Source organism: Drosophila navojoa, chromosome 3, assembly GCF_054131105.1.
Source record: "Drosophila navojoa isolate 15081-1374.11 chromosome 3, UAZ_NAV_1.0, whole genome shotgun sequence".
Taxonomy (NCBI): domain Eukaryota; kingdom Metazoa; phylum Arthropoda; class Insecta; order Diptera; family Drosophilidae; genus Drosophila; species Drosophila navojoa.
Window position 1 is genome coordinate 17,133,045 of NC_142891.1, and position 21,745 is coordinate 17,154,789.

At 40.0% G+C, this 21,745-nt stretch overlaps 4 protein-coding genes across 7 annotated transcripts; 1 reads left to right on the forward strand and 3 right to left on the reverse strand.

Annotated features, from left to right (window-relative positions):
• Positions 1-87: 87 nt before the first annotated feature.
• On the reverse strand, positions 88-1,111 carry LOC115562940 (uncharacterized). The gene is made up of 2 exons (XM_089258331.1): positions 970-1,111; positions 88-665 (listed from the first exon to the last, which is right to left on the reverse strand). Exon 2 carries the CDS (start codon positions 659-661, stop codon positions 344-346), a length of 318 nt encoding a protein of 105 aa, XP_089114457.1. The 5' UTR covers positions 662-665; positions 970-1,111; the 3' UTR covers positions 88-343.
• Positions 1,112-1,786: 675 nt separating this feature from the next.
• Positions 1,787-2,698, forward strand: Uxt (Uxt prefoldin-like subunit). Its single transcript, XM_030385180.2, has one exon. It carries the CDS (start codon positions 1,892-1,894, stop codon positions 2,342-2,344), a length of 453 nt encoding a protein of 150 aa, XP_030241040.1. The 5' UTR covers positions 1,787-1,891; the 3' UTR covers positions 2,345-2,698.
• On the reverse strand, positions 2,511-12,849 carry yuri (yuri gagarin). 2 transcript variants are annotated; one of them, XM_089257152.1, is made up of 13 exons: positions 12,312-12,847; positions 11,291-12,185; positions 10,859-11,191; positions 10,346-10,504; positions 9,161-9,427; positions 8,860-9,091; positions 8,662-8,762; positions 8,465-8,602; positions 3,947-4,094; positions 3,666-3,871; positions 3,325-3,593; positions 2,931-3,249; positions 2,511-2,872 (listed from the first exon to the last, which is right to left on the reverse strand). In XM_089257152.1, exons 2-13 carry the CDS (start codon positions 11,867-11,869, stop codon positions 2,687-2,689), a joined length of 2,937 nt encoding a protein of 978 aa, XP_089113278.1. In that variant the 5' UTR covers positions 11,870-12,185; positions 12,312-12,847; the 3' UTR covers positions 2,511-2,686. The 2 variants fall into 2 exon arrangements, with proteins under 2 accessions (XP_089113278.1, XP_030241032.1); XM_030385172.2 differs by lacking the exon at positions 2,511-2,872 and having other exon boundaries at positions 2,973-3,249; positions 3,314-3,593; positions 11,291-12,849.
• Positions 12,850-15,319: 2,470 nt separating this feature from the next.
• On the reverse strand, positions 15,320-21,581 carry Cul3 (cullin 3). 3 transcript variants are annotated; one of them, XM_089257074.1, is made up of 11 exons: positions 21,341-21,581; positions 20,431-20,741; positions 18,669-19,052; positions 17,515-18,276; positions 17,281-17,451; positions 17,041-17,211; positions 16,836-16,950; positions 16,626-16,768; positions 16,343-16,566; positions 16,137-16,275; positions 15,320-16,050 (listed from the first exon to the last, which is right to left on the reverse strand). In XM_089257074.1, the coding sequence occupies exons 2-11, from the start codon at positions 20,488-20,490 to the stop codon at positions 15,898-15,900; spliced, it is 2,322 nt and encodes a 773-aa protein (XP_089113200.1). In that variant the 5' UTR covers positions 20,491-20,741; positions 21,341-21,581; the 3' UTR covers positions 15,320-15,897. The 3 variants fall into 3 exon arrangements, with proteins under 3 accessions (XP_089113200.1, XP_030241028.1, XP_030241027.1); XM_030385168.2 differs by having other exon boundaries at positions 21,071-21,581; XM_030385167.2 differs by lacking the exons at positions 20,431-20,741; positions 21,341-21,581 and adding an exon at positions 19,166-20,171.
• Between the last annotated feature and the right edge of the window lie 164 nt (positions 21,582-21,745).

The window sequence follows — 21,745 nt, forward strand, 5'->3', positions numbered from 1 at the left end:
TTTATATATTTCTTTAATAATTTTTCTTATATAATATAATATGGGGAGTGCAATATTTATATCAATATTCAATAATCCAAATCTTAATTTTATTTATATTTATTTTTATTTTGCACATTTAATTGTTTGGTTGGCTTGTTTTGGTTGCACTAAAGGTATTAATAAGAAGGTCGTTCAATTTTGGGAAGTTGTGTACTATGAGATCCTTGGGGGCCTGCCTTGAGTGTGTGTGGAAAGTCACCGTCTTAAGTATGTTATGTGTGTTATAAGCATGTTATCACAGTGTTGATGAACAGGGTGTGTGTGAGAGAGGAATGTGGTAGTCTAGCAATGATCCTCCGGCCTATGCATCATCGCCATACGGCCGATTATTATGCATCGCTGACCAGCGGGGCATTTGAGAGAGTGCCCAGAACGGGACGCTTAGCATGAGGACGTGGGGTATCCAGCCAAGGAGGATCTTTTTGCCAGTGGATAGCCGAAACCGGGGTGGTCCACAAACGGGCATGTGGCGACGCACCTGCTGCATCTGGCTGGCATAGCCGGTGCCAACAGCGGTCCTAGCTCCACCGATCCAAGGCTGGCGCCAAGCTTGACCATCGGGCACAGACGTTCGTTTGATGGGCTCCATCAAAAGATTGCTCGAATGTGTAAGATTCATCTTGCTGCGAATTACATAAAATCTATATTAATAATAGAAATAAAATTTAGTAAAATGCAAAACTGGAAAATTCTTTAAAAGATGTTGATAGTAAAATAAAAAAATCATAAAAATGAAAAACAAAATTATAAATTACAAAAGTTTTTTTGTCTAATTTTAGAAAATACAAAATTGGTAAAATCCCATAAAAAAATTTGATAACTAATAAAAAAAACATCATTGATGAAAAATGAAAATAAAATAAATGCAAAAACTAAAATAAATAAATAAAAAAATGATTTTAAAAATTGTAGAAAAAAATGAAAAACTTACTAAAAATTTTAACGCCTCATCGGAGCTGAATCCGAATATCTAATGAAGATTCAGGCGAATGAACACATAGCACAAGGCTTGATGAGTAGTCGAAGCCTACTGAGATTTTGTTTATGACAACAGGAAACATTGCGCAGGGTTCAAATTCGCAACGCGCAAAGGTTAAGTAAGCATTAAAAATGCTAATGAAAGAGTTTCAGCTGGCGACTGTCTGTCGCCGGAGGGGGCTTTCTTTATGCCAGTTTGATTTGCGCACCACAATGTTGCAAATAATAAAACAAAGACAAAATAAATATCCCAAAAAGACGCTGAGAAATTATTACATTTGCCATTGCGTGCGCAAACAATTGACTTTTTTCGCCTCTCGCGACAGCTATCAGCGGCACGAGCAGAGATCAGTTGATTACATAAAAAAAAAAAACAAGCGAAAATGAAATGCACGAGACGACTGTAGGGTCGTCGGAATCAGCCAAAAGCCAGATTATGCATAAGTAGGCTTAATTGTCACTCAACCGCAATTTTCCATAATCAATTTATAGTTATACTATAAAAATAAAGTTGTAGAAACCTTAAGGTTGTTGCATTGGCTAAATCAAGTTCTGCAAACATCGATCACATATTTCAAATGTTCCGCGCGGAGGTAGCTATTGCTATCGGTATTGTCCGACCGCCACAATTGGGTAACAGCTGTTGGGCTATTGTTCAATTAACAGTATCAGATTTAATCATCTATTTGTAAGGAACTTAATTAAAAATTTTATCCAATTTTGTCACAAAGTTAATACTTTATTTGGTTTATCAACTGTAATAGTTCATTTCTTAGGCATTAACATTTCTGCTGCTGTTAAGTATTTAGGGTGCCCATAATTATTTTAGCTGCTGTCGTGCCAAGTTACAAAGGCAACAAAAACCAAAACAATGCAAGACCTGGAAGCTCATAAGGCGCGCATAACGCAGCTCGAGGAATTTATTAATGATGTGCTCAAAGAAGACCTAAATCGTCTCGAACAGTGCCTCAATGAATTCAACGGCGAGATTATGGAGTATGTCCAGCTGAAGAACACGCTGCAAACATTTGGCGAGCACATGCCGGACGGCTACAAAACCCAGATTAATATTGGCAGCAACGTTTTCATGCAAGCGCGGGTGAAAAAAATGGACAAAATACTGGTCAATGTGGGCAAGGAGCTTTTCCTGGAAATGAACATGCAAGAAGCGATCAACTTCAGTGATGTCCGCATCAAAATCTTGACCAAGCAGGCGGACGTAGTTCGCGAGGAAAGCGTGAAGAAGCGCTCACAAATCAAGATGGCGCTGATAGCCATCAGTGAGCGCGAAAAACTGCTGCAACAGCAGCAGGATGAAAAATAGTTAAATATGTTTAACAAATGGGCTTTGGGCGGGTAGTGCTAGAAACGATGTTTTTGTATTTATACTTACATTGATATATCGATATACACAAATGTGAATCTATCGACAGTTAAAAACTCAAACGAAACTACTTAAAAACTACTTGTAAATGAAATACAGATTTCAATTAATCTTACTTATCAAAATGTTAATTTATTTAAAAAATTACAACTGTCAATTTACATCTGTTGGCCAAATGTGTGTTAAAATAAAAAACGCGTATTAAACAGAATTGTAAAAAGTATGAACATCCCAGTATATGCAATAGACCACAACTAGAAGAGAGACGAATTAATGTGATTCTCACAACGTGCTCGATGCTGACTCTGTGCCATTCAATTGGCAGCATTGGCTCGATTCGGTACTTAAATTTTGACTGGACTGCATAGATTTAATAATGGATAAATCCAACGAATTACTCTTCAGCGCTTGACACTGTGCAGAGAGGCGCTGTGCCGTACAGGACATGAACTTCAAGCGATTGGCCATCTGTAAATTAAAGTAGTGAATCAGTCAGAATATTACCAAGTTGATCTTTGTCACTCACTTCGTCGCTCACCGCCTGACTCCTGCATATGACGCTGTCTGGTTGGGGCGAGGCGGGCGTTGGGCACGACGACGTATTAAAGCGCTTATTGACTGCATTCTTAACACGTTGCATCTCCGACTCGAGCTGGGAGTAGTCGCTGTATAGGCGCCGGTACTCCTCGCACAGCCGCTGATTCTCCTCCAGCAACAGATTGATGTGCTCCTCGGCACGCTTCATGCACTGACGCATCGCTTCGTCTGATCGAATTTGCGCATCTTTCCATTTGCGGAACGACTCAATGATCTGTTGCTGCTGCTCGTTTACTTTGGTCTGCTGCCTACAGAGTGGAATTTGATACTGGTTAAGATTCGTTACGGACAACGTTATCGGATCCACCGTACCGCATACATACTTCAGCTTGAGCTGCATCTGCTTGCATTCGTTGGCAACGTCGCGCATTTGTTTCCGGATATCGTCGTTGGCCTGGCACAAACGGTCCAGAGTTTCCTTATGCTGACGCTCCTCCTGCTTCAGATGGCATTGCATGTCGTGCAGCAGGCAGCGTGATTTTTCAAGATCCTGTTCCTTGCACTTCAGCTGCTCGTTCAATGCTCGATCCTTGCCACACAGCTCGGCTTCCCTGTTCTTCAGCGCAGTGATTTCGGCGCGCAGTGAATTCCGCTAGGCCCACAGAACGTATTATATGGCACAATCAATATGGCTTAAGGCTCTATGGCTACTACTCTCACTCACCTCTTCATTGAGCTCCTGCTGGCAGTTTTCCAGCGAGGACAGACACTCCTTCAGTCTTTTCACTTCATTATGCGCTCGCCGCAGCTCCTTGCACTGATCCTCATACATCTGCATTGCGGCTTCATTATTGGCATTTGCCTCCTGTCGCTCGTATTCCTTTGCCTGGAGCAAACTGGTGATTTGCACGACTTTTTGTGACTGTTCACCTGTAGTAGAGATGATATATACATATGTATGTATGTACATAGGCATATAGTATCTGCTTGACAAATGAGACTTACAATTTTCTTGTTTCAGCAAGAAAATTTCTTCTCTGAGCCTGTTGGTCTCATTTAAATCGACGTAACCGGTCTGCAGCTCACAGATTTTAGACTCACGCTCCTGCAAAACGACCCTCAGACTTTCTATTTGACAAACCAGTCGTTCGTTCTGAAATTGGAGTAAAAATTGTAATCGTATATACATACATACATACACATGAAGGATTTTACAGTGCTAAAATGTATATTTATATAAATTCAAATAACAAACAAACAATTTATATAAATTCAAAGTACATTAATTATTGAATGGATTTAAATTTAATCAAGTATTGAATCAGTTTAAAAATAAAATAAAAATAAAAGTAAATTTAACATGGAAAATGTCAAGAAATGAAAGCAGAATGTATGTGAATCTGGAACTATGGTATGTCCAGTTATATAATTTTATCATTATACATTTATCATTAGTTATGATATCAAGAAAACTTCGGAGAATGTAGTCTAATATATAAAAATAATAATAATAAGCAAATTGAAAAATAAAAAGTAAATATATAAATTAGCTCTTGGTAATAAATATTCTGTAATTAAAATAAAAAATAAAAAAAAAAAAACATCATTCATCTATAAAAAGCTCTTATTGTTAGTAAATTCTAACTTGCAGTTCCAGTTCATTTGAGGCAAGTCGTGGCGGCTCCTCATGGGAACTTTGTTCCATTTCCTTTGCCATTTGTTGTTCATCTTGTTGCTGTTGTTGCTGCACCTGTTCGGTTAGCTCCTCGAGGTCACGCCGAAACTCCTCAATAACGCTCAAATAATTATCTCTTGTGGCTTGCAACAGTTCTGCTTGAGTCTGGCAATAAAGCAGCGTGTGCTCCAATTGTCTTCGATGCGGACAATCCTCACCGGGTTCAGCCTACAAATGGCAGAATAGTTCAATCCTGGATAAGCTTAGGCTAAGGCATTGGCTTACCATGTCAAGCCCTGCGCTGACCGATTTCAGATCCCAAACACAATTGATATAAACAACTTTTTCTCTTGCTCCTTATGGTATTTCGATTGTTTGTGGTGTCAAATGATTTTTTGGGTGCCTTCGTGCAGCTCGGCCAAAATATTTATAAATGCATTCATTACCATTCCATTTCAGTCCAATAATATTGCTATTAAAACTTTGTCACGGAAATAAAAGCAAATCACATTTCGTACTTGCGGGTGGCCCCAGCCACTACAAAACACAAAGAGAGAGGAGAGAGAGAAAAAAAAAATTGGTGGCAAAGTTTCACGTTTCCAATTCTTTAGCACTTTCCACTGCTCTGCACTGTCCCGCCCCGCCCCACAACACTCGTTTGTCTGACTTCAATAGTTTTTTTTATAGATATGTATTATGATATTGACTGTTTGACACGGATTTTGGGAATCAACATTCGTGCGTTCGATACGAAATTATATCGTCGAACGCGCTCCAAAGTTGAATCGGTTCGAATGCATGGCTGCGCGCACTTATAACACCTTTAAATGTCGTTTATATGCCCCCACTGGGGGGAAATACGTATATGTATATTTCGTTTAATTTCATGTGAAAATCGATTAGCGAGAAGTTTGTTTTGAAGAAAAGTTTTCAAGACAGAGTAGGTCTTTAATGTTGGATTTATACGATATAAAAATTGGTTTAAAAAAAGTAGTAGCTTACAAAAGTGGTATATATGTATAAATATAGATTTTATTGTGAAAAATAGAGGCCCATTGGAATTTTAATGTGTATTTAATATTTTTTAATTTAATTTTTTTTTTTTTAATATTTAAGTTTCTGGAAAATTTTTTATAGATTTACATAAAAATGTAAAATGTAAATATACATTAAAAAGTCGAACCTTAAATTTTATGTAAAATAATTTTTAAATATACATAAAAATATATGAAATTTTTTATATTTATTGTGTATTAAAAAAAAAAATTTAAAAATTTGTTCAAGCTCCGAACTAGATTTGGGCGTTTTTAAAAGATATCTATCACTTCTATATAGTAGAATATTCTTAGTTTTTGATTTAAAATAAATATTTAAAGTTGATTGATATTTTTTTATGTGAAAATTTTTCTTTACCCAAAAAATCACAGAACTGTGTTCTATGTCAAATTATGTCCCAGACCCTCTACCCCAATACACACACACACACACACACACATGCTGAACAGAGACAATTGATGTATTAATAAAGTTTCGTGTTGCTGTCTGTCGTCAGTCAGCTTCTAAAAATTTCACTCGGCGCCCTTTCGCCCTCTTCGGGCACCTTCATTTGCAGGTATTTACTTTTCAGCTAGCACTTGAAAACAATTTGCACTTTTGACCAAGTTTGTAGTTTTTTTTTCTGTGTTGGCAATCGAAGGATAAACTTTGTTTAATTGCACACGTATCCGTTTGGCATCAGCGACGCGTCCTTCTCGTTGTCCTGCCACCTGGTAAATATTATCGCCTCACCCAGACACTTCACTTCGTTGCCAAAGGAGTGAAGACAGACAGCGAACAATATCGAAGTCGTCGTCCTCTTTAGGAACAAGTTGTGTGCGAGGGGGGCGTGGCAGTTGGCAATGTCTGTTGCGGGTGCAGCTAATTAAGGCACGTAAACTGTTTGTTTTATGTCTTGATTTAGTGTGGCCCGACACCGCTGTTGATTATTATATTTGCCGATTTCATATTTCAGTAGACGGTTTTCGGTATTCCATATTCCGTATTCCGTATTCAGTATTCCGTAACCCGTATTCAGTATTCGGTTTACGGTTTACCCCAACAAGCTTGATTTGTTTCACGCGAATAAACAGCAACGTTGACGTTGAGCGTTGGACTACTCCGGCGACCATTCGGCTGCCTTTGGCTGATAGCTTGCTGTCAGGTTTACTTCTCGCTCGTTCTCTCTCTCTCTCTGTCACTCTCCGTCTCTTTCTCTCGCTCCTCCTCCCACTCTCTCTCTGCTGTCAAGCTCATCGATATGCATATCAGTGCTCGCATAGCTCGCGTGTCGATTGTGGGTAAATAAATAACACGAAACCTATTTCTGCTAGGAGCTAATGTAGAGAGAGGGGTAGGCGGAGACGGGGAGTACAGGGCATAGGGAGCTGGTAGGCAACTTAACCGCTTTTCAGGGCTTACTACGATTGCAGTTGAACTCATCGGAGTACCAAGCGATTTGCATTTGTCCAATAGAGTAAGTCTTCGCTTCGACAGGTTCCAGATTCGTTTTATTTTTCATTTTTGTTTTACAAAATATTCAAGTACATAAATCAAGCGACTCGAATGGACTGTCTGGAACTGCAGCATTATATATGTTTGTGTATATATAAGGATATCGAGTAGCATATATAACAATGGCAATGCAATTTTATTACATATAATGTTTTGTGCATATATATGAGCGAGGGTCTTATGACAAGTTGACAGAAGTGTTCTTCATTTGATATCATAGCTTTTCATTATGAATGAAGAAGAAGAAGAACAACAATTGATTTTGTAGCTCCCTATTGTCATTACAGACTGAAATATTATTCATTTAATTTAATTTAATTTTTATATGTGGATAAAATCTATATTTAAGTGCACTTCGTTCACTGAGACCTAGAACTGGTCCCGACTTACCTTTAATTATATTTGTACTGGGCTGAAATGTAAGATCGGAAAGAAAGCAGGACTGCGAGTAACATAACAAACAACCAAAAAGGAAAGGAGAGCAAGAAAAGCAAACTTAAGAAAATTGAAGAATGAAAAGAAAGGGGTGCAGAAACCGCATATTAAACAAGGCAAACATTTATTGAGAGATCTTAGAAAAGATCTAAGATCTGGCAGCTGCTCTTGATGTAGAGTAAATAAACTGAAAGAAGACATATTAGCTTTAACTGGCCACCTCTTATCTTAACCATAGTCCTGCATTACTTAAAGCTTTACTTTTAAATAGTCTCCATTAATCTCAGACCCAGAAAAAAAACTCTACAATTTCACTTGCTGCTCTCGTTTAAACTACCATTTGCATGTGTAGAGCAAATTCGCTGTTGCACTTGCATATCGAATGATATATGTATATATTACATACTGTATAAATAAGTACATCACATAGTATATCTGCTCCTTGGGCACATAAACAGAAACAAAAGTGCATTCGATTTATTCCGACTCTTGGAATGTTTCGGTTTTTTGGCGGGAACTTGATGTATTATCATTATGGCTGATAGATATGGATACATTCTAGAAGTCTTAGGGCTAAAGTTGAATTTGTAGTTAACGTCAACCTTTTATGCTTATGCTAAAACAGGCGTAGAACCTTAACTAAGTTAAAAACTAACTTAAACTAGGCTTCAGCAGCTTCAGGGGGAACAACAATTGCTGTTGTTGTTGTTGTTGTTATTGGTGTTGTTGTAGGTGTCTTTGTTGTCGGCTATGAATTGTGGGCAGATGCTTGCGGCACGCTGTCGCCGTCCTGCATATACAATCACATTGATAAGGCACCGATTCGAGAATCATCTATCACTCTATATAAATGCATTACTTACGAGTGACTGCAGGTTCTCTGTCTCCGTATTGTTCTCCAGCTGATTTAGTTTCTCATACATTTCCATGATGGCAATGCAAAATGGATTGCCCGACGATTTTTCAGTATAGATCTCCTCATAAGATAGATCACAGCAGCGCTGGCGAATTGAGGGTGAGATAGACAGGGAGTTGGCTTGCATTATATTACTTTGCTTACCAGTTTGGAGAGTAGTTCAGCTATTTCCTTCAATACCTGGCAGTTTTTCTCATTTATAGCACGCACAGCCTCAAAATCAGAAGTGACATTCAAAAGCTCAACTAGACCGATCAGAGATCGGCATAAGCATACATATATACAGATTTATATACATATGTATACGTGTTTATATAAAGCGTGAGTCCTTTCAATACTTACATCGTTGTTGGGCCTCTACCTGTTGGCACCTGCAGTTGAGCTCCTTGTTGCACTGGTTGATCGCTATCAGTCGCCGACGCAGTGCATCGATTAGCTGATTGTCATACTTATCTTCGGGTCGCTGTGTGCTACAAGCTAGAGGCAATTCCAGCTGATCGATACTGCAATCCAATGCTCGCAGCTGTGAGCGCATATTTTCCAATTTGCGCATTGTCTCCATGCGATCGTTGTTCTAGGACGGATGGATGATACCAAATCAAGAAGGATTTCATGTGCACTGTCAGACTGCTAGATGACTTACAATTCGGTCGATGAAACAGGATAGCAGCTTCCGTCTGTACTCCATGGCCTGAAAGTCCTTGGTGCTTATGATATTTATGATTTCGTTCAGCTCCTTGTTCAGCAGGCGCATCAGCTCGTTGGCCTGCTGATCCATCTCGTTGATATTCTCAAACAAACAGCTGTTGCGGTCCATCGTATCGAAGGCCTCCTCATACTGCTTAACTGTTCGTGTTTTGTTGTTCAATTCCTGGGACATATTAGCCAGACAATCTTGCAGTTCCACCAGCTACGGAGCATTAACAGAATGTGAATAGGTAGGTATATGTATATGTAAGTATGTATTGGAAACTAAAATTTTGTTTTTAAAATGTTGCAAGTAAATGAAAAAATTAAAAAAAGTCATTTACAAATGACAGCTTTCACTGCTAAATAAATAAATGTCTAATGAAAAGTTGGCCATGATTTTGTATAATATTTGATTTAATGCTTTGAATAGATATATAGAGATCAATTATTTAAATAAATCGGAATATTTTTTTCCTATTATATTCTTATTATAATATAATATTACCACACTCAGTCAAAAAAAACAAAATCATATCAGCTATGCAGATGGGATTGGCCAATTGGTACGAAAGAAAGCTTAAGACATATTTAGTGGCTTGATCAATGCCCACATTAGATCGTGCCCGAATTGATGGATACGCATTTAAATAATTTTGAAATTATGTAAATAGAATCCGCTAAAATGTTGCTTAGAAATTGCCAAATTTATTTATAAAGCACGGTTAGTGTTTTTTTTTTTTTCAAGTCCATATTTCACAAAATTTTTAAACAATAACGGATTGGGCGGCGAGTTCTTTTGAAAGGCCGTTTGAACATCTTTCTTTGTCAACTAAATTTCTACATTTAGCACTGCCAATCTGCATTTATAGCTACATTTTTCATACATTTCATTAATGGATCACTGCAGCTTTTCAACGATCTGCCAAACCAGTTTTAGATCTAGAGCTAATTAAATTTATAGATACTGATGACCTTCTCATCTCAAGCAATCTTCTTCATAGATAGACCAAGAAACTTATGCAACGTTTCAGCTCTAAGCCTTAAGGATCAAATACGTGATCCATATATACATATATATACATATCCATATTAAAATTGATCAGTTTTTGTCCAAGTATTCCACTTGATAGGAGCTCACCTGCTGATTGAGCTGCGCTATGCATTGATCTTTGAGGATGAGCTTTTGTCGCGCCGTCTGGACCACCTCGTCGAGGGCACACATCTGGGACTGCAGGTGACGGACCTCGTCGTGCTTGGCCGCCATCTCATTGGTCAGAGAGCGCATGTCTTTGGTTACCTGTAATCAAATAATGCCAATCAGAAATCGAAATACGATGCTTTCGCAGAGATAACAAAAACGAGACAAAATTTATTTCAACAATTAATGAAATTTGAGCAGCACCCACACACACACAACAACAACAACAAAACAGAATAAATAATAAAAACACAAAAACAAAGTCAAATGCAAATCAATTATGTAACAATTATAGGCGATTGGATTCCTCGAATATGATTTGATCGGAATATGAAATGCGAGACTTCTGTGCATTAGAGCATCCGGCCTTCTAGAAGAACACAAGATGATGATGTGAGACACGCCCCTAGCAGCCCCTGTGGGATATTAGGTGCTTCGATTGAAAAAACTTACTTTCTCGCTTTCGCTCTCCGGTCGTGCCTGATCCGCCTGTATGCCCAATAGCTGATTCACCGTCAACGTCTCCAGGCACATGTCGTCCGTGTTCCAGGTATTGTGATGGAAGGCGTGCTGCACCAGCTTTATAATGGCGCACATATCCTTGCGCAGCTTGCGATTCTCATCCTGCGCCTGTTGCTGCTCACCGCGCACCGATCGGAAACAGTTCATGATCTTCTCGTACGCCTCCACCTCCATGGCGGTCATATTGCCAAAGATAATGTAGTTGACATGCAGCAGTAGATCGACCCAATCCTGAAATGTGGCCAGCCGCAGTGTGGCAAATTTCTGGAAAATCGGAGCGGAAATTGTATTCAGGAACTCAAGGAAATAATTTAAATTTCTCTCTATTGCCATAGCACACCACCTTCTACCTCTAATACCCACCGAATCGCCGCCGCATTCCTCATCGAGGCAATCGATCTCCTTGAGTCGATCTAGGAATAGGTTATTCAGCTCAAAGTTCGTGACGGCCGCATCGCCGCAAATGGAGCGCAGCTTCTCCAGCTGGTTGTGGTAGTGCTCGGTGGCTGTGAGCGTCAAGCCAGACTTGCTCTGGACACTGCCGCATCCAACGGACGATTCACATCCGCCCGACAGGCTGAACGCCGCATAGTGCCTGCATATGTGTGGCAGGTCTTTTACGGTGGGGTGTGCATGTGGTGCTTGTGGTGCTGAGCGTGGCTGCGGTGCTGTCGCCGCTGGTATTGGCTGTGCTTGATCTTTTGGCCCCTCCTCCTTTGGCTGCTTCTTAGACTCATCCAATGGCTCGTTTGGCTTTTCATTTTGTTGCTTTGCCTGCTCTTCACACTTCTCTTCCTCCCGCTCCTGCGCTTGCTGCTGCTTCTGGTCCTTCTTGTCCGGCTGCCTATCTAACTCCGGGGGCGGATCACGCGGCGATGATGGCTGCGACGCGGACAGACCCATTGTGGTGGCATTTAGGCAAAAAACTCCTCGTTGGCTCATTACGAAAACCCTTTTCTTCAATTTTTCTTGTACTACCAAAACAAAAGTAAACAATTTCCGCGAAAGCAAAAAAAAAAAAAAAAAATTTCTTCAAGTTTAAAATAATGCCAATTTGTTGTTGAATTTTAGCCTAGAATCGCTTGTGTAATTAGGCCAAGTGTTCTAGTCTGGTTCGGATCAAAAAGTGAATGGAGACAGTCTCCAAGGCATTGCTAATGCCGTCTGGGCCTGCTACGATTCGATCCGATTTCAATTCCAAAACACACAAATGCAGTTTTCCTCACTGCGAAATCACGCTTCACTCTAAGGTCACTAACTTTACACACGCAACCGTTAAAAAAATACAACAAATAATACAAAAAATGAAACAATAACAATAACAACGGCGCAACGCAACAAATGTTAATAAAAAATCGGAAAAAATTATATTTATTCGATTCACCTAACGTTCAGGCGAACCTTGGCTGCGACGCTGACGTCGTTGTGGGCTGCGACTGCGACGGCGACTGCGGCGTCGGCGTGTTCATATCTTTTGTTTGCCGTCTTCTGACGTAGTTGTGTTTATTTTCATAAGTATTCTACATATGTACATATATCAAAAAAGTACATGTATGTATGTAAATTATTTTCATGTATGTATATATATATACATATATATATTTATATATTTGTTTTGCTAGACACACACACACACACACACACAAATGAGCACGCGAACAAATGGTTTCGGCTTTCAGCAGCTTTTAGTTTTGGATACGGTCTCCACTTCTGTCGCTGTTGCTATTGTTGTTGTTGTTGTTGATGTTGTTGTCGATGTTTAGCTCTTAGCTCCGATCGGTGGTATTCCACAGTTTCAACTCGAATTCTGCGACCGCTGCGCTTGCTGAACGGATGGCAACTGAGCGAGCCGACGAATACAACTGAAATATTGTGCGTCTAAAGTGCACACAAGCTGCCAGTAAGGCAATATCACAGGCAGATACCCTGTAATGCAAATGAGTGGTAGGGCATATGCAATTAAGGGCAAATTATGATTCGAATGAGGTGGAACCTTTCTGGTTATGTAGACAGTCGTAACAATAACGGTTGCTTTGTGGTAGATGATCAATTTTGAAATCCTTGAACCCACAAACAAAATAAGACATATACATATATGTATATACATATATATATTGCTTTTATAAACTAGACAAATCAATTAGCACTTGGACTACTTGAAAATATCGATAATAATTGAAAGAAAAATATTCCACATTCAGGATCCCCAAGTATTGCAGCAATATATTTTTTGAGTTTACTGGAACCCGGTTATTTTACAAATAATGTAAATTTAATGTAATATTAATTATAGTAAATGTTAGCAAAAAGGCAGCTATATATGTATATAGATTTATAGATTTAGCATGAAAGATACATGGTATCATCATCATCATGTTATTTAAATACAAAATAATTATTAAACAGAATAAACTAAATAACTTTATAAACAGCTTGAAGTAGTAGTATATTATTTAACAACAATATTCAGTCAACTACAGGGTAATCAACAGTCAACTACTAGCGCCGCTTAACTTTGCTTTGCTTTTGTTTAGCAAGGCTCCATTGGAGCGGCTGCGAATGCGTCTCTCTCTCTTTCTCTCCCGCTCGTTCGCTTGCTCTTGCTCTCCGCGTCTGGCTGCGGCCGCCAAGACACACGCGCTGAGGCTTGGCCTTATCAGTGCGTCAGATCGAATCGAACTCGATCGGATCAGCATCAGCATCAGCATCTTAACTGAAATCGACGCCGCTGCTTTTGTTCCCGTCGCGACGCGTCGCCGGTGTCAGTGTCTGAGTGTTTACCGAACAACTTGGCGTATTTATTTTCAAAATCAAAAAGCCAAATCATTTCTATTTGCGCAGCTTCGTGCCATTTAGGCGGGCCAGGCCGAGTCGGGTGGTTGGCACGAAAGTTGGCCAATTTAATTGATAAATAATTAGAATTTACCTATCTATTTGCCAGTTAGATAACTTTATTTGCAACAAAAGAAATACGAGTTTACTTTGCCGGTGCACGATTTGCAAATACCCTGTAAGAAAAAATATATGTATATATGCCTATAAACTGTCCAATGATCCTCGTTGCCTTATTCTTTCTAAATCGAAGTTGCATATCGAAACACTTAAGATATTTCGATCTAATGGCATGCATTTTATGGATCCATTTAGATAAGCTATAAATAACGGCATCTCTTAGTCTCTAAAGGCAGCGCGATAAACCGATGCGACTTGATTGATAAAAAGCACTAAGTGTATAGAGCTCGTATATCATTTATGTTATACTGGTTATAAAATCATAGATAGGCAAACACAACTACAAAACAAATTTGATAAGACATTCCTTGGAATAAAGTAATTCAATATAATAAATACGGGCTTTACATTTTGTCTACAGATTAAGTTGAATGCATAAACTTAAGTTAGAAAATTCATTACCGAAAAAATTCAATAAATTTATTTCGAGTTTTGCTGAATAAAAGCCAATCTAAATGAAACGAATTCTATTTTTGATACTTCCTTAGGTAAATTGCAAATATACAAATGAATCTATTTTGAATAGATCAGACAATAGAAGTTTCCGCAACGATTCTAGTTTATTGCCTTATTTTACAGTAATTCCACAAATAACACGTACAAATGTACATTTTAACGCTCAAATACGTTTTATTTGTATATATACATACACATATGTGCATATACATATATATCAATTAATATATATTATTTTCATTTTTTCCATACATCAGAACAAAAATTTATGTACAATGGTTTTTAATACGCCTGGTTGCTCTATTCACTTCAAGCATACACGCTTATAATATTTATTTAATGGACTCACACATCAATTTGCAAATAAGTTTTTTCGTACGTTTTCTCTTACTATTAAAATTTTCAAAAATGAATAATAACACAGAAGTGTGCATAAATAAAATTATAGAAAGTATAAAAAAAACCGGCTGAATATATGGTGGCTGGTATTGGTATTGACATGTGTTCATGTGTTCCTAGGCTATACGAACTAAAACAACTTTTATACACCTATATAGTTTTTTGTTTTGTTTATAAAGCCTGCTCACGTATATTATGTGCAGTTATGTATATATAAAAATCGATTTTAAAATGTCTTTTTAACTTTAAACTCTGTTCACATGAATCTCAAATATTTAGCGTTTTTTCTTAAGGTTTCAATTTAGTGTTGAATTTTTGCTTTTATCTTTAGTTTTTAATTACTTTTTTATGAAGAGGCGAAAGTTGCGTAAAAATGTACATGAAACGCTCACTAAATTTATTATTCATTTAGAAATTTATTATTTTAGCTATATTTATACGGCTGCTTAGAAATAATTTTTGCATTATGCATTAATTCTTAAGTTTGCTTCGCTTACGCTTCTCCATCCAAGTAGTGTGTATGTGTGAGTGAGTGAGTATGTACGTATGTGAGTGTGAGAGTGTGTGTTTATGGGCTTATACTATACATATTGTTGTAGCTAAATCGTAAACGTGTGTTGGCGCACATTTTGTGCCTCGAAACAGAATTAACATAGAGTTAGTGTGTGAGATGAATATTCGTGTAAAATAAATCGCAAGGAATTTAGAGAATAGTCGAAATTATATTATGGATAGCAATGGCATTAGAGAGAGAAAGAAGGAGAGCTGCATAACCATCTATAGATTAGCAATAACTGTTCAATTTTGAATGTCAGGCTTACAAATTTCGCACTTGTCTATTCTATTTAACATCTTGGTCAAAATATATGATTCCAGCTTGGGATGCTCGTGGTTGCATTGGCGCTTAATTGAGTTGTTGATAGTTGAGTGTTACCGATTAATTGCGAATTGATAAAAGTTGAAAATGGATGGAGGGGAGTTGGGCTTGGAGGGGGGAGCGGAGTAGATGGGGAGGGATGTGAGGAGTGATGATGGGGCCACAGTTCCTCGTGTATAGTTGTTGGCTTTCGATTGCAAAATGATGAGTGATGCGAACACTCTATTTAGGCCAAGTAAATGTACACTTTACGATCCTCTGGCGTTCGCGCCAGGTATTCACGCTCGATCAGACCTTCGATGCGCTTCTTAATGAACACAGGCGAAGGCAAGAAACGTGATTTTAACTGCGACGTAACGTCCGAGACAAGCAGATTGTGCTATAAATAATGCAAAATGGAAAGATTGTAAATTGCGATTAGTTGTAATCATCAAATGCAAATAGTTGACTGATTAAATGAATTACCGCCATGCGTTTGCGCGCCTTCATAATCCGCACAATAGCCGCCTCGATTTCGTGTTTGCGATCCTCATCCACCTTGCCACGCGTCTCCTTGCGTTCCGGCTCTGATTCACCCTTGGCAGCGACCGTTTGGATCTTTACCCTACAAGAGTTGAAAGATAATATGATATAAAGCTTTCCTCATTCATATTTCAAATGAGAATACGCACCTGTGGAACTTGGAGACAAATGCATCGTTCACATAAAACTCGTCCGAGGGCTCAATGTCCTTTGTTTTCGTTTTTGAGTTGCGCACCAGCAATCGCTGCGCTGGCTTGCCCATGGACAAAGATTGCAAGGCACGGACCAACTCACGCTCGGGTATATCCGTCTCTTGGTGTATGTCATCATAGGTCAGTAAATCCCGATTGTTAAACAACAACAAAACGCACATCTATAATGCAGAATCAAGATTAATTGCGAACTATATAGAGAGCTAGCCGAGTTGCTTACTTGATAGGTGGACACTTGTAATATATGCTTGCGTGTTGTGGTGGGCACAGGACAGCCACTTGAACTTGAGCTTGGCCCATCCTTGTCCTTGTCGCTGTCATTCGCTTTGCGGCCATAGAAAACGGCGTTGATGTAGGCAGTGCCTGTAGCGAAATCAACAAGCTGTTAGCGCGAATTGCACAGATGTTATTTATAATGATGCTGACATACCCATCTGCGGCTGTAACGTCAGCTGCCGACCCGAGTGCTTGTCCAGGTAGAATTTCTTAAACACCTCAAAGGCCTCGCGCGGTGCTGAGGGTATGTTGCAATTGGGCGTTGCCGTCTATAAATAAACCAAATATGGAATATGTGAATTGATGAACAGAGTAAATGAGGCACAGAGAGAGGGAGATGGAGAGAGTTGGGTAATCACCTGAGTGGGCCAAAATCCGGTGGTTAATATGCGCACCGTCAGCTCCACGCCGCTCAATGACAAACTGTTATTATTTACATAACTTTTGAATTCATCCATAATCGTATTGGACACAGACATGTCCTTAAACATGCCCTCCAGTTTTGATGTAAATTGACAGCCACATTCAGTCTTCAACAGGTGAAGGGAAAGCAGATAAGTGAAGGCTTTTCAAGTGTGAGTTCGATTCTTCTCACTCACCTTTAGTTTGGATATCATATTCTTCTCAAAGTCATCGGAGACCGATTTGTTGAGCAGCAAACGTTTGGCCAAATGCGTCTTGTAATAGCGCTCAAAGACATCTTTTTCAAGTAGAAATCGGAAGAGAACCATCGTTTTATCCAAAATAGTTTCAATTTCTTGCTCACTCATCTGCAAAGGAAATCATTTTATATAATAGATGTCCAGTAATTCCATATCTTATCATATACTTACGCCCTTGCCACCCTTTTTCAGTTTGTCGTCAATGAAGAGCGACAGATACTCGGGCGATTTGTTATTTAGATTGAGAAAATGCTCAAAATCAGCAGAGATAACATTCTTGAATAGTCGATCATTGCTAAATGAGTGCAGCAAGAACTGATCGAATCGATCCTTGAGATCGAGCAAATTTTGCACAAAAGTTATTGGATTTGTGTTGCCGTTCTCCTCCTCTTTGACCAGCATGCTGCCTTGTTCGCGCAGATAGGCAGACATTGTGTCGGCAATCACTTTCAGGCCCTCCTCCTTGAGACGTGAGAACAGTTTATACGTGCATGCCAAGTCCTCGGTTTTAGAGTTTTTGATCATGTGCACCACGCCTGAATTTTCCATTTCGACAATGGTGCGCATGTGCTTCTTAATTAACTCCTCCTCAACGACACGCACAATGCGCGGTTCCGTATCCTTGTCCAAATAAAGTGCCGCACGCGATGATTCTTCGGTGATGCGCGCCTCAACTTTCTTGATATAAACGCCAGCGTTATTCTCCGCAAGAAAGTTCTGCGATTCGAATTTGTAAAAGGCCGCCGACTGTGACAGGAAAGGCTTCTCGAAGTCCTCCTCATAAACGGTTCGCGAATTGATTCCCAACGTAATGAGCATCGTGCAGGCATTTTTGATCGCCAAATGGTTGATCGGCTCACCGTGACGCTCTTCCATAACCATGCCCAGCAGCCTCTCTCGTAGCGCTTTCTGTATTTCCGGAAAGCGAACGACCTGCAATAAAACGTACAATACTTTAATCAAATATACCATTTTGAAAAAGAAGATATGAAAGTATAGCCACTTTTCCAAGAAACTTGGCCTCATTAAGATAACAAATGAAATGAACACCCTTCAGATAAGGGTTTTCGGAAAAGATTTTTCTAAAGATTCTTCTATAGCACAAGTATGTGAAATATAAATAAATCTAAGTGGTTCCCGTACTACTATAATGTATACTTAAGAAATACTATTTATATGTTATTGATTTATGTATTGACAGCTAAAATAAATCTATTTTAAGACATTATATAGGCAAAAGAATCGAAATGAACTTGCAAAATTATATAAGTTTCGGCAGTTAGATTAAATTAAGAATCAATTCATTTTAGATCAATTTAACTTACCTGATCCCTGAATAAATTAAGACCCAAATTATAGACATTATCCAAGCCGCGTTGCTGCACATAGACCCGATCCATGTACATGAGTATGTCGCGTATCATGACCATTGAGGTCTGATGATCGGTCCAGGCTTCATTCAATTTCGGCAGAAAATTACTGTGCAAGCGTTCGAGCACCTCCTGCCGCACCTTTTGCTCCAGATGCTTCGAGACGACATCGCTCAGTCCATGGTACAGACGATTGCCATGCTTGTGGAGCACCATATTGTACGCATTGCGGTACAGCTGCTCAAAGGACAGGCCAGAATTGTTCTTCTTCTGAATCTCCTGTATAGCATTTTTCAGTGTGGCCCATATATCCTCCACGTACTTCTCATCCATGGAGGCCTGCAAGATGGGGCGAAAGAAACAGAACGAGATAAAATTGATTATTATTAAATGCCATACAAATGTCGAATTATTTATCATATATGTTAAGGCAGATTTGTTGGGGGGCTAACATTGAATGCGCGACGTTTATACTCGGGCAGCCACAATGGATACTTGCGTCCGATTTCGCGCATTTGTGTGGCACCGGCACAGGCACCGGCTCCGACTTGCTGCATAGCTGCTGTCGCTCTTACGGAATGTTCACCGTGTGCTCCCACATTGCCCAATGCGGCAAGCGTATTAATGCTAGTCGCTGCGCGTGCCGAGCCACGTTGCTGCTGCTGCTGATGCTGATGCTGCGGCACATTGAGTGGCACGTTCGCGTGAGTGCGTGGGTGCTGCTGCTGCCCCTGGGCATTGCGTGTGTTGCGGGAGCGATGATTGAAATTATTTGAGCCGGCTACTATTCTTGAGTGCGTGGGAGTCGGTGATGATACGGGTCCGGGTGATGGGTAATAATGAGTTGGGTTTAGCAGACTGTTTAGCCGATTGTTGGACGACGGCGGTGGCGGTGGCAATGACGGTGACGGTGGTGACGGTGGCGACGATGGCTGTGGCGGCTGCGACGGCGCTGCGGCACCAAAGAGACCGATCCTCGGATCGTGACTGTACATCGGAGGAGGAGGCAAACGCGCGCCGCCGGCTCCACTATGGGAACCAAGCGCGCGCTCCCAACTATAGCGATGCTCCCCAATTATGTAGTAGGACTGAGAAGTAGCCAGCAGCTGCTCCGGTTGTTGTTGCTCCTGTTGACTTCGGGCAGCAGTTTGTTGGCGTTGGCCCGCTGCTGGTGCCGTTAGCGAGCGGCTGCCGTTTGTAGGCCTTATTGACATCCGCCAGTTGGCGCTAGCGTCCCACAATTGTCCAAATGACGTCGTCTGCGCTCGTCATCAATGCGTTTCCGGTACTCTGGCGTCTCTGCTTCTGCGTATGTGTGTGTGTGTTGGAAAACAACAACAATTTGTCGAAACTAAGTTGAGATTGAAAGTAACTTAAAAACTAAAATGTGATGAAGCTTTTTCATCAAATTTCAACCCTGACAGAACTTTGTCGAAACAGTGTTAGGCAGCGTCGATCAGCCTGCTGAGCCAGCGCCCAGTGAGAGGGTGAAGGCCGGCCGTATCATCAGAAACGGAAACCCAAACACACAAACATACACACACTGACTACGTGAGAGTGCGAGAGAGCGTGAATGTGTATGCGTGTACGTGTGCATTGTGAGAAAGGCTGTTCAATATTATCTATGTACATATAAATCTTATCGGTTGGCAAACTTTTTGCTGCCTCATGCTTGAGCCGGCGATTTTCCATAATTGCCCAATTGAGGGGGACTCACCGGAAAGGCGCGTATGCGCATTTTGCCCTCCTTCTTTTGTGGATTTCCTCTTAGATTCATGTTTTCTAGTCGTTTTCGGCACAGCTCCCCCCTCTTCTGCTCCTCCTCCTCCTCCTTATCCACTTTACCAGCGACGCGACGATGGCAGCGCCAGCGGCAGCGCTGTTAATACAACGCTAACGCTGCTAACGGCGCTTCTCGTGCTGCTCTTGTTCTTATAAACAAACGGTTACGTCCTCGTCGTCGTTGTCGTTGCCGTTGCCGTTGCAGGTGTTGTCTTTGTACTGTGGAGCTTTGTGGGCGGCGGGTGACTATAAAGGAGTGCGCAAAAGAAAGAGAGAAAAATATACGAATGGATCAGTTAAATTTGTTTATTTTTTTTTCTTGTGTTTATTTTTTGCATTTGCAGTGCAATTGCAAGTCAGCATCGTTTTTTTTTTTTTTTATATAGCAATCGCTGAATCTTGCTCGCTCTCTCTCTCTCTCTGCCTCTTCCTACTCTCTTTTATTGTCGCAGTGATGATCTTTCGTGTTGTTGCTTTCAGAAATCCAACGACTTTGTTACATACACACACGCACACACATAGAGGCAGACGTAGGCAGGCGCACATAAAGAGAAATGTAAAAATGAAAAACTCACACGCAGCGCTACAAATCGTTGTTTTGTGTTGCATGAAATAACTAATCTTGAGCAACAATTGATATTATAATAGTGTCGCACTAAGAATCAAGCGCATTAATAAATATGAATCACTGGGGCAACTGTTTATAATTTGTTGTTTCGTTAAAAATTGTATAGTTGATTTTTTGCTATTTCACTTTTTCATGCATGGCAAAGAGACCAATGCGCTTGTGTATGTGTTTGCTGTCTGTGTGTGTGTGTGTGCTGCTTCTTGTTGTTGTGTTGTACCTTTTTTGCCAAAGCGGCGTTCACTTTGTTTTTAAACAAATTTCGCTGGATTGTGGCTTTTCACTTGTTTGTCGTTGTTACCGCAACTTGTTACCAATTCTTTTGCGGTTTGTTAAGTTATCATGCATTGCAATGTATATTGATTATATGTAATTCATATGAGAAATTCGGCTGTTGTGTTGTTATGCTCTAATTTTGCCATTCCGACATGTCGATAGGCGATAGTTATGTACCATTGACAGACAGACCAGTTCAGCACGTCCAACAGGGCAATGTTGCATGCAATATATCGATACTTTTGCGCCGCAGTTTTTGTTGTTTAAAACTACACAAGGAATAATTACTGTTAATTGTACAATATTCTGTATTAAATTGTGCCAATAATTGAGTACGTGCAGTGGTACG